The following is a 16,894-nucleotide window of genomic DNA, read 5'->3' as shown; positions in this document are numbered from 1 at the left end:
GGGGAATTAACAACAGAAATTCCAGCCAAGGATGGTTCCACCCATGGTGAGGAAACTGAACAAAAGACTTAACATCTATCTCCTTCCTTATCTAACCCATATTTCCTTGAATTGTCATCAACAAGCAATTATACTTTGCATGTTATTAAACACAATTTTAAGTTGGTTACCATTTCTTTAAGCACATCCCATTCTTTTAAGGATAGCTACAATAAATCCCTGCTAACTGACTAGTGATTAGCTTGCCAGCTTGGTGCATGTGACTCGTACTGTAAATACTTTAAGAAAAACAACCCAAAACAAAGCACTATAATAAAGGGTTTCAATAAATAGGCTGAAAAATCTTTCCAAACACAGTATTTCTTTTTTTAATAAAAGCTTGGTTGTCTTCTAATAATAAACAGAATACTTAATAAAGCAAAACTAATGGAATTACTGTTCAGGGATATCCTAGAGGATGTCATGCACAGCCTAACTGGACAATAGCCTAAGACTGACTCTATCCATGTTTCAAAAGATATGGAACAGCTGCTCCAGTGTGAACAAGCCATCCACATCAGCTGTGCTAGGAGGAAAGATAAAAAAGAATAAATAGCTTCAGCCAGTATAAAAAGAAAAATTAGAGAGATGCACAGCTCCACACTCTGCCTCAACAGGTCTTCCATAAACACCCACAACCCATTACAACATAGAATTTAGCCCAAAACTATGAGCCCTGCAAGCATCCTTCACCCTCTTTTGCCACTGTTAAAGATCTAGGCCAATCCATCCTCTCTTGCTTGGGGCAGTAAACTGCATTTTGCCTACAGAGCAGAGGAGTTTTGAGCCAGTTCTGTGAAGGCTGATGGCATTGTATTAAACAAACCAAATGTTCAATGCATATTAGGGAAAACTTTCTATCTATGTCTTTATGACGACAGAACAGTTTCCCACTGGGAGCAATGAGAGCATGAAACACAACAAGGGAACAGGAATGAAGGGATGGCTGTTCTTAGGGAAGTGATCACAACACCAAACCTGACAGAGTTCAACAATGCTCTCAGGCCCATGGTGTGACTCTGGGTGTGATCCTGTGCAGAACCATGTGTTAGATTCAATGATCCTTGGGTGTCCCTTCCAACTTAGGCTATTCTATGATTCTGTAGAAATTTCATCCTCCACGGCAAGCATTTTCACAAGAAAAATTGGTGAAGGTGTAATTTAAAATAGTGTATGCTAAACCAGAACACTTAACCTCAAACGTATCATATATTAGTTGACTTTGATTTATTCATAAATAATTTAATAATTTTCTTCAGTTCAAGCAGGGCTTGTAAATCAAAATTTTATTTTAAACACGTAACAAACAACTGAATATGGTAATGTAGTAAATTATTTTAAAATCTTGTGTTTACCTTGCTTATATCAGGCTCAGATTTGCTGGAACACATACTTTGAAGTTCCTGCACAAGATCTACTTCATCATCAGAACCAACAGACAGCCTTTGCTCCAGATTTAATGTTCTCAAATGATCCTTCTTTGAAGATCTGGTTATAAAACCCAAACAATCAGAGAGAACATTTAAATTAAGCTGTCATACAGAATTTAAAATATTATAGATATCTCAATAAATAATAATAACAATTTATTATTATTTATTATAAATAATAAATATTATAGATATCTCAAACATAGTAATTTTTTTTTTCCAAATGACGTTTACTACTACAAGCAAAACATCTGATGAACTGACAGCAGTAGTTGCCAATAATTATCTCATAATAGATCTTTCTGTACAAATTATTCTCTCTATTCTGAAAATCTAACAAAGGATTCCTCTGTCGTATTTTCAAAAACTCCCCTATTTTTAAGATGCAGCAATCAATTTCATTCCACTCTGCTTTTTGGAAATAATTCCAAACACTTAAAAAACCCTCTGGCATACTGGAAGCATAAATATTCTATTTTCTCTGTGAATAAGGTAGAACTGAGGTTTCAGATTGAAGTGAGGTCTCAAATGCAGTTCCTTCTAGCTAATTCATACACTTTCTCAGGGAAATTCTGTATGAGTGGGACAAAAGTGCATGTACTGTACCATCTTGAATTGTCATTCAGGAAGCTGAAATAGCCAGAGGAGGTTTTAAAATATAATGCCCGTTGATAAAAGCATACGGTCAACTTTTCAAGGCAGAGTAAGTGTTACATAACATTCTTAAGTCATAGACTATTCTGTTACATAAAAAAATATGCAGTGCTGCAAGGCTTGAAATAAAGAAATGGGTTCTAAAATTATACCAAAGTATATAAATTTTATTTCCTCTCAAAAATGAAAACTAAAAATAATTCCTTTCTTCACATATGGCACCAAAGCATTACCAAAAAACTATTGATCTATTCATTATAGTGTGCTGCTTTACAACAGAATGCTATCATCTTTATTTTTTGCAAAGTGTCACAAATACCAGAAATTAAAACTTACTTTGTGGTGAGAGAAGCTCTGTTCTTACAGTTTGGTTGCAACACAGTCTTAGATTTTATACCTGCACAAAAGAGAGTGACTTGTTAGTATGTTACCATGTGTGTTGATTTCTTTATTCTAAAATCTATGATAAACAGGGAAAATGTCTTCCCATTTACTAACTATGTCAACAGGGTATGTCAAAGATCAGAATACATCCCTTGAAAGTGTTCAGAGTAGCAGAGAGAACTGCTGAAATGGCAAATAGGGGATGAGTTGCCTAAGATTTGTGACAGAGAGGACATGAGGTTTCTGTGTTAGGCATTTCAACAATCCTTACTGGTTCTTCCCAAGAGAAATTTCTTGTCAACAAGAAGATATTTACATGTGCTTCATGAGATACCTTTACTGGAAAACAGCAACAGCATTTGATTCTGAAAATTTGAAATAGAAGACTACTAAATTGAATTGACTGTTCCATTTTTAACTTATATCCACAGATGTTAACTGGATTCCAAGGACATTCTCAGGTACAAAATACAACCATCCCACTTCAGGTTATGTTATTTATTAAATCCTCTTAGTGAGATTAGATAAATTCACAATTCAAACAGGGAACTGGCAATCAGAACATTAGAGTTGCAGTCTTCTGAAAAAGCAGACTTCTTTCTGAACAAGGCCTGAAGGGATGAATAGCTCATTTTAGTGCTGCAAAGTAGCAAACATCAAGTTTTTTGGTTCTTTGTATGAGGTAATTGAGGCTAGAATCTTACTGCTCCTAAAGTGTACGTGTGTGTGTGTGCCTTCTCTCTGTTCCTGAATCTTCCCTCTGAAGTAGTTGCCTCCATTTTCAGAAAGCAAGTACTTTGATTTTTTCCCCCTGAAAATTTTTCTGTTTGATATTGTAGTTAGTTACCAATTATACTGTCTTCCTTCTAGAAATATGTCTCCTTTAGAAGAGTTACGTTGCTTCTGAATATATCCATACATTATCTTTGTTTAATAAACTGCTTATTATATGACTTACGATCTTGAGGTGAAAAGCATTGTCAAAAGTGTCAGGCACTAATATAACTTCCACATTTATACAGATGCACAGACTCAGTCATATAAAGCCCTCTTTATTGAGCAACATACTAAAGATGACTGAAAACCTTACAGTATCTGTGACTACACACAATTATTTACATTTATTTTTTGCAACTGAAGTGAAAGTCAAATCAAAATCTTCAATTTACACCCAAATATCGCTTTCTTCCACTGCAGGGCTTCTAGATTATTCCACTCATTTTTTCTAGTAAGACTGAAAAAGGGATGCATGATCTGGGGAGGAATGTATTGATTTATTTCTACCTGGATTCACTTGGTAGTGAAGTAAGTGTAAGGAAAGTCAAAAAAGTATGCATACTGTAAATCTGGAGCAAATCTAAGGAGTATCAATACAGTAATGAAGCTTTCTCTCATCTGGTATTGGAGAAGAGACTGATTCAGTGTCATTACATACAGTCAGAGGTGGAACCACTGCTTATAATTGCACCGTCTGAGACAATGCCCACCTCATTATCAGACAACAAAAAGGGCATTAGAACAACTAAGCTAACTTAGGACACCTCACAGTCACAAAGAAGTAATTTTGGAGGGGGGGGAAATAAACAATGTTTTACAGGTGAACATAAATATAAGTGTCATTTAATTGAAAAATTTTAAGTAATGATGTAAGAGAAATGTTTGATTTGCATCTACACAGTTTAACCCCCCACAATTTCAGAACTGAAAATTAAAAGCTTTATTTACCTTCAGTATTTGTCTCCTGCTTATTCCATGACTGGGAGGACAAATGGCCTGACTTTTTGCGAGGACTTGTGCTCACTTTTCTCCAAGAAGCATTCTCACTTCCTTTTTTCTTACTGCAATTTTTGTAGCTTGAAGCCACAGATAAAGGAAAATTTCCTCCCTTAAAATCTGCTATATAATTATCAAGCTCTGAAAGAAAAGTCAAAGTGTTAAGAAGAACTGATTGTTGCAAATGGTTCTTCTTGGAGTATCTTATACAACTACTTAGTTTAATGACAGTAAATGCTTTTAACCCCACCACATCCCTTCAGAACTACAGCTATGTTTTGTGGAAATTTTAAAAACAGAAGGAAGTAGTTAAAAGCCCCAGTAAAGTAACATACAACTACTTTCAGACAGTTCACTCTTACCTGGTCTGGGTAGAGGACAGCCATGCAAAACAGCTTTATTTAGCAAGATACTGAGAGCAGCTTTAACAACGGCCTGTTGCCCTTGGCTAGGATTTTTTTTGGCTATTGCTTGTCCTGGTACAGATGGTCTTTTCACAGAGGCTCTGGAGAGTATGGCTTCTTGTACTCTGGGAGCTATTACAGCATTCCATAGCTTGGACATCCACCTGTGGTATAAAACCAATCCTTTAACTTCAAAAGCAATTACCAAAACCTGCGATTTTATACTTTGGTAACATAGCAGATTTTGCACTTTAAAGAAGCACCCCATTTCAGGGAGGGACTGATTTTATTTAAGGAAGAGTATACTTGTATTTTTAATATTAAACTATTTGATCTGAATTTCTTTGGCTTGCCTTGACAAACTTACCACCTAATGCTTTTCCTCCTTCAGATAATATAGAACATCCTTCTCATTTTAAGGTTAAAAAAATGTCCCAGAAAGATGCATGTTCATATGCATTCAATTTTTTTTAAGTGCATGGAGAAATTTCCTTGCTTGCAGGTGTTAATTCCTAGCCTATTTGCTGCCAGCATGGATAAAAAGGAGGTATTCACTTATGCTTGTACCCCTTCCAGTATTCTTTAATTTCCAAACTTGTCCAGTTTACAAGATATTTCTATTCATACAGCTGCCTTGCTCTTACTCTTTTGTGTATTTGATCTATGGTGAACTGTGTTTCTGGGATGCTGTGGATATTCCAGATTGTCTGGTTTAGAGATTGGGTCTGATTTTTTAATTCAAAATTTGATTAAAGGATCTTCTGGGACTTTTGCTTTTCTAACAGAGAAGCATTATGTTGTATTAACAATGAAGTGAAAAACTTGTTAGGGAAGAATAAATGCTATTTCTCATAACTTAGGAGTTCTCTGGGGATAAAGGCTAGAAATTTCAGACTTAGAGCTCAGCTCACATCTACAACAGACACTGAGACAATCTTTTCTTAGATCAACTCCTACTCTTTTTGTTTATTCTTATACCCTCTTAAAGGAGGAAGATGGTAAGATTGAGTCAGATGGTTTATATTAAAGGTCTGTAAGAAATTATAGGCTATCATGCTGTGTTCAGCTTTGCAGAAATCTATTCAGAAAACAAGAAGGCTAAAATGTCTGTTTGACTTAAATGGATGATTTTGCCTGATACATTGATCCACTGAAGCCATCTTATTACCTAAATGAAGCCATCTCATTACCTATGATGATTTTTTGGGGATTTTTTTCCATTTTTTAAAAGTTAGAATGCATGAGTTATTTGGAAGATATTTTTTGGTCAGTTGTGAAGCATAAGATTGAGCTTTTATGATATATAAATGCTCAAAGTGCTTTTAAAAGCTTGATAAAGTTACATTACTTAGAAAAATAATTAGTACAGTAGTTAAAATACAATGTAAAATTTGTATTGCAGATGGTCCTTGAAGGACCTTGAAGCTTCCTTAGCATAATGTTGTAGATATTATTCCATATAGTTAAAGTCTGTTTCTGCTAGCCAAGCTACCAAAATAACAATATCAATTGCTTGTATTTTAGTCATAAAGAACTCCCACTTTTCAATTTCTGCTGATGTAAGCTTTCAATATTTTGCAATACTGTCAGTAGAAGTGGTCAGAAATGAACACTAAAAAGATAAAATTAATTGAGGCCATTCTAATCTAACAATTAACAATGGACAGGCATGCTCTTTAAATAAAATTCCAACCTGATATTTAAATTCAATTTTATGTTTGTGCTCATCTTGATCAAGTCCCCCATTCTTTGATATAGCTGATACTTAACCCCTGTCTCTCAAAAAGAGCTGCAAAGTGAAACTCACTCCTGTTGGAACATCATCGTCAGTTCCCTAAACCAAGAAAAAACGTAGTTAAATTTTTCTTAATTTATTCACTCTGCTCACCAAAACAAGTGAAACTACATGAAACACACAGCAGGAAACAATTTCCTGTCACACATTCTCTTTACCTGCCCTGCTGCTGCTTCTTCCTCTTGCCTTATGCTAACACTGTGCCCAGAGTGAACTCAATTTGTATATAGCTGTCTGATGTCCTAATGAATTGGATGACTCAGAGAAGCTTTACTAAATGCAAAAGGCAGCAGAATAGCACAGTGGAGAGAGGCAAGAGGAAAGGAGTGGTTAATTAGACTGAAATAACAGCAATCAGTGAGCTGCTAATTAAAAGCTATTTATTACATGACCACACTGTTAGCCATCATGCTGCTAAACTAAAAGTGTCCAATAACAGCTCATTGGAGCTGTGCTTTTAAATTGTTTATTAGTGGACAAAAACTACATTAAAATGAGAAGTCAGATGGCATATGACTACAATAAAGGACATTTTAGGGCTGTACTCGAAGTAAAGCATTGTGAAACCAGTCAGAGTTACACTGAGAAGAAATCCAGACTCAGAAATACATAATTAACATATCTAAACTATAGTTTTTCTGTCCTCTATTAATGCCACTGCAATAAATAAATTATTAAAACATTTCAGAGGACATGATTCAAGAGGAAAATGGGAGATAGATGCATGGTATGCTTTATTAATTTTTTATTTCCCAGCACCCATAAATTTCAAGTTAATCTTACATCCACATTTAGACTTTAATAATTACTCTGAAGAATAGCATCTAATCCATACTTTTTGAGAATAAAAATTAAAATGAACAAGCAAAATATATCAAGATCTGCAGACAGAACATGAAATGAGACAGCCTCTGCACATGCTAAGCAAAGGCCTCTCCTTCATGTGTTAAGCAGAGGCGTCTAGAAGAAGGGTCAGCAGAAAACAGTACAAGAGAAACAGAAGGGGTGACCTGACTGGTGAGAAAAGTTGTGTCACATCTCTAGAAACCAATGTTATATTTCAGTTCTGAATAAGTCTGAATCTTCATTAGAGACTCATTACCTTTTTGATAAAGCCAAACAACATCTTGGTGTGAAATGAATATCATTTAAAATTCCATAATTATTTATTTTATCATTTGCTAGCATTTGGAGTTGGAGTGTGATCAGATGTTTATGCAATTGTAGGCGAGAAAAGTCAAAATTTTCAAGCAACATTATTTTTTAATGTTACTTGCCTGCTAGCCATATGTGTAACCAAACTTATATACTAAACTAACTAAACTCATTGACCAGCACTGAACCACCACACCGCCCTACTAAGAGATCTCTAAACTGTGCGTATGTATATTTAAAAAATTACACCAAATACTTAAATAGTGAGAAATCATTCTCCAAACTTCCTTTATATACAAACCCAAAAGGAGAGTTTCCCAACTTTTCTTGAATCTTTTAACCTTTGTGTCAGAAAATAAATGAAAGATCACAAGAAGACTGACTTTGGTGCAGTTAAGATACCCGTTTCCCACTTGTGTGCTTCAGAATTGCCCTTCTAGTAATTAAATAACCAACAGAAGTTTAAGACTTTCAGCAATTTCAATTAAAATGGTTTTTAAGGTTGCTGAGTCAGCAGGGTTTTGGGAGAAACACAACTACTACATTTGTGGTATGTATCTAGCTGGCACTGAACAGCATCAAACAGGAAACAACAATCTTACTTGACTGTTGCTTGGCTGTGCCCTGGAACCACAGGACAGGAGAAGAAATGCTTTGGCCCCATGAGTGCTTCAGGTGCTCCTAGGCGTGATAAGCAAGAGTTCAGCTGGTGCCAAACAGCAAGAATCCAGTTTATGATCTTGCACACGGGATCACATGGAGGAGGTAGTTTGCCTTTGAACTGCAGGGAGAAAAGATGTTTGACATGGCATAAGACCTGAACTACAAACACTTTCCTTGAAACTCCAGGAAGGCTTGGGGTTTTTTTTTATTGCATGTGTTACTATTAAAAGATCAGGAACAGTCAATGACAGGTCAAACCTTTTTATAGACTATATTGAAATGTTGCTGTATTAAAACTTATTTTCCCAACTACACTTCAAAAGATATATCCTTATCAACAAACTGACATGCCTTTATTCTTGTGGGAAACTAAGGCAAAAATTTTGATGGCAGTGGTTTTCTACAGTATTTAAGGTTAGAATTACAAGAGATATGTACCATATACAATGCAATGTATATGATACAAATAAGGCATTATGAAAAAATGCCCAATTGCACTGAACGGGAATATTTGATCCAGACATATACCCAGTGGATTTCCATATTGATTTTAGATCTAGTAGCAGTGAAGGAAAGATGTGTTCCTCTAAGACTTGTGTTTTTAGTCTGTGTTGTTAAGGGCAAATTATTTAATGCCAGAAATATCTCCTGTTTGCTCTGATTTCAAATTACAGTCCTCATCATCCTAATCCAAGGATTATCCTCTGTAACAGTTTAAATTAAAGGAAGCATTAAAAGATGCACCAATTGACAGCACTGAGGCTACAGCCTCTTGATAGAGTTTATAGGTGAACTTAAGTAGAAAAAGATTTAAAATGTTTCCATATAAAATAATGGTTCAAACTAATGGGAAAAGAGCATTTCACCTGAACACATGAATATTACAACATAAGCAAAGTATCATAATAGAGAGCAATGATCTTTGAAATAGTCTATGGATCAAACAATAAATGTGCTTCTACTTTACTTTAAAGTTTTACAGCAGATTAATCTTTCTTCTATTTTTGACTTTGCAATCCACTATTTTAAGTCCTGTACCAACTGGAATTTGAGTTTACATATGGTGCACATTGAATGTGTGCCACATGTATGAATGTATGAATTTCAAAAATGTGCTGCCACACTGGGCATTTCAATATTTAATTAGCGAAGATACAGGAAGACACATGGCTTTTTTCTCCAAATAGCTACCATCTGCATATATGCAGAGAAATTAAAACTTAATGAGATTACTATCCAAATTCTGTTCAACTTCAGTCAGAGGTAGAGGCCTATTACATTGTCAAATTCTAACCTATTAGACTAAGGATTTCTTTCAAGCCCCCAAAAAAATAGCCTGAAAATGACATCTGTTATGTGATGCTGCAAGTGCTTGTAGCCAAACCAGTTTGACAGAGTAAGTCAGATGCAGCCTTTGACTATGAACCAGTCATAACTTAAAAAAACATAATCTAAGAAAAGTAGTTTATTAAGAGTTTCATAGATTTCACATGATTCTTCTTTTCTATCCTGTATTCTGATTCTTGCAATTAAAGAATAATTAGGAGTGTTTCTAAATTTCCTCATTATCCTGGCTGAAATGTTAATTTACCTCACATTTCCTCTGCAGGATCTCTGAATCAGTAAGCCTTTATAAATGAGAACTGTGGCAAAGGGTACAGGAGATGACATCCCCAAGGATAACCAAGACACATCCAGCTGAACACTTCAAACTGACAGTAGGTCTGTTGTCTCACAACAGGACTTTTTATTACTGGCAGTTTTTTCTATTCCTAGAACAATCTCCCTTTCTGAGCCTGTTCAAAACTGCTGCCAAGATTATTTTCCTTTGCAGCTGTTTTGATTAAACTCCCTCCGTAAATGTCTAACAGTGCCTGGCTGTTGGTAAATAGCTGCTATCACACTCAAATGGTATTCCAAGTAACTTTTGAAAGTCCACAATTCTTCTTTTGCCTACATATTTCTTTTCATTTCCCATCTTTGTTTATTTATTAATATTAAAATAGAGTTCCCATCTTTATTCTCTTTTGTACTTGTTTTCCAGCTTCAGCAGATCTATTAGCTCAAAACAACTTTTCTAATTATATAATTTACCCCTCTTTTTATCTGGAAATAATGGAAAATATTTTTGGCTTAAAACTTAGACAAAACACATATATGACTATCTTATTTTAGATATTGAGAATAATTTTTTTGAAGAAGAGACTATGTATGTTTGTTGAACTGATTTTTACTATAATTCTCAGAAGTATGAAAGAAGAAGTTGAAAAAATTACTGCAGGATGTTTCCTGCATTTAATAGGCAAGTAGCCACAGTATCATTATTTGCCTCCAACCAATGGTTTATGCCAATTAGCCATGACCAAACAAGTTTCTGTGAGGCCAAGCACAACATCTCCAGACACACAGCGTGTATCTTCCCAGGAAGGAATGTTTTTTTCCAGAAACAACTTATCTACTCTGGTTTTGGCATTACCATCGTACGTATTTCACAGCTCTGGTAACTGCTGAAGCTGATTCAAGTCCTTACCTTGTTTATTACTTTTCTTCTTAAAATCCTCTGAAGCAAGCCTCGCATTGGCTCCCCATCCCACCTAAGTTGAACCCAACGGAAATGCTGCTGAACCAGCAGGTCAGAGCCATGAAGATGGCACTTTGCGATGGTCCCCAGTAAAAAGCAGTTCTCATGAAAGTAAAAAGCACCAGAAACTCCATTTGCTGAAAGGAACCATAAAATACTTAGCTGAAATACTCAAAGCCTTGGCATGATTTCATACAAAACCAAGAAGCAGTGACATAATTAGAAAGGAAAAACAACCCACAAAACACCATAAATTAGCTTAAAAATATGCTATCTTTGTTAAGGACAACTGTTCACAATAAAATATAAAAATTGAACAATTTACATTTTTCTCATGTTCCCTGCTTGTCATATATTACAATAAAACTGTACTGTAGTAAAAACATCTCTGCAAATCAAATTCTTTAAATACCTCTTTGAATAGTGCAGGGATTTTCTGAACTCCGATTCTCAAGAGGTGCTAGAAAATCTCCAAGTAATTCAGATAAAGAAGCTCTCTCCAGATTTTCTAAAATCACAATTGTTGTCTTGTTTACAGGAGGCTGTTTCACTGGGATCAGACAAGCTGAAATACAAAAATCCCATTAATGTATACTTAGGAAAATTTACTTCTATTTATATATACAGAATTTATTGCCACTAATGCAACAAAGAATTTTCTTTTTTTTTTAATTTTTAACTTGTTTACAGGCCAGACAGACTGGATAATAAGTTTAAAACTGAAAGCATAAAATCAAACAATAGAAAGAATATAATACTTTATAATAAGAAAAAAATTGAAAGCTATGATTAAAATAAATTCTTGAAATGGCTATAATTGGATCTTCATAGATAGGAAAGATTTCAGTATGCTGAATATAAATACAATAGAAAAGATAGCAAAGACCTCCTTAAACATTTCTTTCATTTGCTGTACTACATCTTAAACTTTTAACATCTAGTCTTTATACCTGTAGTGATAAAAGGTTTAAGAATAGGCCATGTTTGTAAGAAACTTTATCATTCTATGAGATAGTAATGAACTTCTATGAGAAGTAGGCAATCTTCTCTTCAAAACTTCCTTCAATGTCTTTAAGAATCACTCAAATAATCAGAGCTAGTATGAAGCAAACCCAGTAGCATATGAATCTAATAGGCATTAAAATGACATCTATATATTTTTTTACATTTTAAATGTATTTAATTTTCCTGATTTTTATATCTTATTGTTTAAAAAAGACACAGCTTTGCAAGCGTTCTTGCAACCTTAAATCACAGGAGAATGCTTCTGTAACACATAGATATATATAAACACTTATCTTGACTATATTGTACCCTGCACTGTTCACAACCTTTTGAAGGTGGTATTAACAATGGTCATTAAGGAAATTGATTTGTAATAAGCAACTGATTGTATCTGATCATTGATATTTAGTTGCAGTTTCCTGACTATTACTGCCCTCTTTTACTAAGAGGCTACAGCTTGAAAGAGGGAAGGGTAGATACCCTCTCTGTATCTGATGGATTCATTTAGAGGAGAGATGCTCTCTTAGGAAAGGAGATGCAGCAGAACAGTGGGGAAAGAAGCTGACAGAAAAAAGAAACACAACCAGAAACAACAGGCTGAACTGCAAAACCAGATTATTAAAAAGAGTGTGTGGCTGATACAGAATAAAGCATCCAAAAGAAGCAGCTTTCCTAAGAGACAGTGGCCAGTAAACAAACCAAACTATGAGTGACATTCTTGCCTCCAGGCCGAGCACCAAAGCCTGGCTGACTTCTGACTAAATGGTCTTTTCTCCCCCGCCAATGCAATGGCACTGAAAGTGACATGTGGGAATAATCACTGGCACAAGCTATCCTGGGAACTGTAACTAGGATTTCCTTAGAGAAAAAACTGCCACAGACTGAAGTTACACCAGGCAGTATGATAACAAACAGAACAGAGCACTACATATGGCACTGTACACCCTGACAGGATGGCTCTGCTTTTGTTCATGAGCATACACAGCAGACCATCTGTTCTGATCCAGTAGATCTGAACCAGAGCAATCAAATTTTAAAGGATCACAAACAAAGGGAAAAAGAATGAGACAGAAATTAATATTTAAAATGACTAGTTTTACTTAAATGGCATGAACTTTTGACAGAGCTCCTTATTGGGAGCTCTGTCATGGTCAGCTCTCTCTCAGTTTAGACTCACACAATTGGTCCCAAGCACCTGAACACTTATGGGCTCCATTAAAACATGCCATCCACTATGCAAAATGGTTTTACGTATTTCTTTACTTTGCACCATTAAAAATTTTCCTACAAGTCACCAAAATTAGTCTTTCTAAAATAACCTTACCATTACTGATGAACAGTTCTGCAAGTTGCTCCTTGGAGAAACCAGTATCCACTTCAACTTTAACAATCTCACATGTAGATCCTCCAGCCACTTGCTTTTGCTGTGTTGAAAATGTATATATTTGGTAAAATGGTAAAAACTCTGTTTTATGGACTAATTCACTTGATATGTTTGTGCAAGTACCTTCATGCAGGCCGCTATCTGATATGCTATGTAATCTTGCAAACTTCCTTCTGGACCATGGAAAATGACATTACGGTATTGTTCAACCTAAAGACAGATAAATATAAATATTTATTTCATAAATAAATTATTCTCGGAAGTTCAGATGGATTTTTTTTAACATAGATGACACAATCAGCACGTAAAAGACAAAATGTTTTAATTTGCAATACAGGAGTTGATAATTCTTATTATACTAGTTTCAAAGTAGACATTATTTGCATACAACATCTTTGAAATATACTGATAAAATTATATCCTAACTTGTAAAACTACATAGCAAGATATTTTGTTACAACAGGCTTTAAAACTTAAAAAAACCCATCATCTGGAAAAATAAATTTAGGAATCACAAATATTTTCTTGATCTTGAATTAAAATATATACATCAAAATGATGTCAAAATCATCAGTTTAAGTCACTACTAAGTTAAGGATTAAGACTGAGGACTTTATTTGCAGTAGAAATGGGATCACATTATCAATATGGCAGAACAATTTTTTAAAATCTTATTCTGTTTTACCTCTAAAATGTCAGTAATGGAATATACTCATATCTCTGCAATCTCTCAGCAATATGGCTGAATACAGGAGAAACCTGTATTCTGTATGCACATTCTCCTGACAATATAAAATACTATCGAAGGACACAGCAGAAATTAAGCAGGTTCTAAACTTATTCTGATTTAATGCAATGTTAAAAGAAATGATCTATGAAAGTTGTCTCATATTATTCAATTATCCTTACATTTTGAGGTATTAAATCAGGTGTGTTACAGGAGATTTCTACATGACCTAATAATAAAATTCACATCTCAAATAATTGCTTACGTGAATGTTATTCTAATTTACTTTCTCCTCAAAAAGTGGAATAAAATAACTTTGGAAAGCAATTAAGACATCAGAGAGCTTTTAATATATTTTTAAGCAGTTCAGTTAATCAGATAGAAGCTATTTAAAGAAGAAAGTTAATGCCCTTACAAGACTAAAGTTAACAGTAATTTTAGGGGGAAATTTATTTTATAACAGCTTTCATCCCATTTAATATTTTTAGAAGTCTTGATGTTCTTTGACAGAGCAAAAAAAATCCCAATTTTACCCAACACTATCACAGAGGTATTTTGACAAAAAAAAGCATGCAGAGAGAAGCTAGCTTATTACTGACCAGGCGGAGATAATTCTGAAGTGTCTGAAGATGGATCATGGATGCATAAGTCACACTGTTCAAACAGCCTTCTTGAGGTCCTTAAAATGAAGACATACAAATAACTTTGGTAAATTTCTCATGTTTACATGCATGTATGACTGATACATGTGATTTTCATGCAGTATTCTACAGTGACTTTTTACAATTAGAGGCTACGCAAATTAAAATGCTGAATAAATGAAAGACATTTATCTAGCACCATAGGTTCATGGGTATCCATGACATAAGCAACATATATACTATTATATGGCTGAAAAAGGCAGTAAGACTTTTATGTGCCAGCTTATTTTCTGGCACAGAAATGCCAGAAAAATGTTGTAGACACTTTAAAATCTAATTAAACAACTCAATGGATATGATGTCTCTGACAATAAAGCAACACTGAAGAACAAAACCAGCAGCAAATGACTCTCAAATGACGTATTTCATATGGAGTGTCTTAACATTCAAAACTGAAAAATCATGACTTGAAAATTACCAAACAGAAACACTGTGATATGCTCAGCTCTATTGCTCTTCAGAAAGTCCCATGGTAGTTGGGGAAAAATCTGACCTGTCGACCATGTAATGTTTCCTGTTAAAATAAAAAAGAATAAGAGAGAGATATTCCTTGTATATATATAAAGTGTCCTACACTCAAGCATATTTGCTTGCTTACAAAGATTACATACATACACTGACAAATTTGACAAACAAACCAGACCCATGTATGAGATGTACCAAATCATGCTATTATTTGATATATGACTGAAGTTATTAGTGTTTTCTGCCAGTTGGCACATGAGTTAAACAGCTAGTTTTGCTGATGGGAAGGTAGAGGAAGGAGGGAGATTTAAGATAAGTATATGGATTGTCAGAAACCTATACAACTGTTACTAAAACCACAATACTTTGGCCAATTTTGCATAATTTTAAAGATTCTTGTTTGTACCTTGCTAAGTGAAGTTATGTAAAACAGTAGTTCTGTTTGCCTACGCCAATGATTTACAGTCAGTATTTACTGTATATTCTGGAGGTACTGCAAACAAGCAATGTGAGCTTTGAATTCTATTTGTAGAACCATAAAATATTCTGAGTTGAAAGGGACTCACAAGGATCATCAAAGTCAAACTCCTGGCTCTGAACAGGACATCCCAAGTCACACAATGTGCCTGAGAGCACTGTCTCAATGCTTCTTGAGCTCTGTCAGGCTTGGTGCTGTAACCACTTCCCTGGGGAGCCCATTACAGTGACCAACGACCCTCTTGGTGAAGAACCTTTTTCTAATATCCAGCCTAAACCTCCACGACACAACTTCAGGCCATTCCCTCAAGTCCTGTCACTGGTCATTACAGTGAAAGAAATCAGTGTCTGCCCTTCCTCTTTCCCTCAAGAGGAAGTTTTACACTGCAGTGAAGTCTCCTCTCTCTTGTCTTCTCCAGGCTGAACAGACAAAGCGACCCCAGCCAACCCTCATATGGCTTCCCCTCAAGGCCTGTCACCATCCTCATGTCTATCCTTTGGACATTCCTTAATTGCTTTTCCTTATATTGTGGCATCCAAAACTGCACACAGCCCTCAGGGTAAGAACTTAGTTTCACCTGACATACAGATTTCTCCTCTGGAGTACTAAAAGTATGAATTAACATAGGGCCTCATGATCCAAGATTTTATTAAAGTGCATAATTAATTGTTCCATACACACGGGTAAAAGTAAGGAATGCTTTCATGTCAGCACTGTTTAAAGTTTCATATCTAGTATTGGTCTTTCTTAGTCTACACTTTAAAAGATGCAGGAATTTAAAGATATTTTGATCTTAGAAGATTTTACAAATTTGAGAACACTCCCAAGTTTTGCTCTTATCATTAACACCAATATTGATACCTAGTTTGACAGAAAATATACTGCTTGCACTTAGGCCAATGTTGGATTCTGTAGCACTATTAAATGACAGATCTTCTAGGTTCCTCCATCCATCAGAAGTGATTGCTTGGAAATGGTTTGTCACCGCCTGACTCACTGCTTTTGAAAAATCATCCCATGACGTCTGCTTGCGGATATTTAAAGCACATATTGTATCAAATTCCTCTGTACCACAATGGACTGGTTCAATGCCACTGACTGAAATCCTTACAGGTACATTAAGAGCATCTGTTAAAAAACAAAACACCAATTATCAGAAAAACTGTAAAACTCAAAATAATCCCATTATTATCAAGCAATAACACCCAATATTACAAAGGAAAGCTGCAAAATAACTCCTGCTACAAGTAAGCAAA

At 35.0% G+C, this 16,894-nt stretch overlaps 1 protein-coding gene across 1 annotated transcript in view; it reads right to left on the bottom strand.

The window, feature by feature from the left end:
* CTTNBP2 (cortactin binding protein 2) overlaps positions 1-16,894 on the bottom strand; it is a 76,678-nt gene that overhangs the window by 3,983 nt on the left and 55,801 nt on the right. Inside the window, exons 10-21 of the mRNA XM_085569390.1 lie at positions 16,500-16,766; positions 15,114-15,209; positions 14,594-14,673; positions 13,391-13,477; positions 13,208-13,307; positions 11,291-11,443; positions 10,828-11,015; positions 8,237-8,415; positions 4,643-4,848; positions 4,233-4,421; positions 2,460-2,520; positions 1,395-1,527 (exon numbers count right to left, since the gene is read on the bottom strand). Of these exons, the coding sequence (XP_085425516.1) occupies positions 1,395-1,527; positions 2,460-2,520; positions 4,233-4,421; positions 4,643-4,848; positions 8,237-8,415; positions 10,828-11,015; positions 11,291-11,443; positions 13,208-13,307; positions 13,391-13,477; positions 14,594-14,673; positions 15,114-15,209; positions 16,500-16,766 (1,739 nt within the window). The remainder of the gene's footprint in view (positions 1-1,394; positions 1,528-2,459; positions 2,521-4,232; positions 4,422-4,642; positions 4,849-8,236; positions 8,416-10,827; positions 11,016-11,290; positions 11,444-13,207; positions 13,308-13,390; positions 13,478-14,593; positions 14,674-15,113; positions 15,210-16,499; positions 16,767-16,894) is intronic.

The sequence above is a fragment of the Lonchura striata genome, chromosome 1A (genome assembly GCF_050655825.1).
Source record: "Lonchura striata isolate lonStrDom1 chromosome 1A, ASM5065582v1, whole genome shotgun sequence".
Taxonomy (NCBI): Eukaryota; Metazoa; Chordata; class Aves; order Passeriformes; family Estrildidae; genus Lonchura; species Lonchura striata.
Note: the sequence above shows the minus strand (reverse complement) of the source record. Positions and strands in the feature narration are given on the sequence as shown.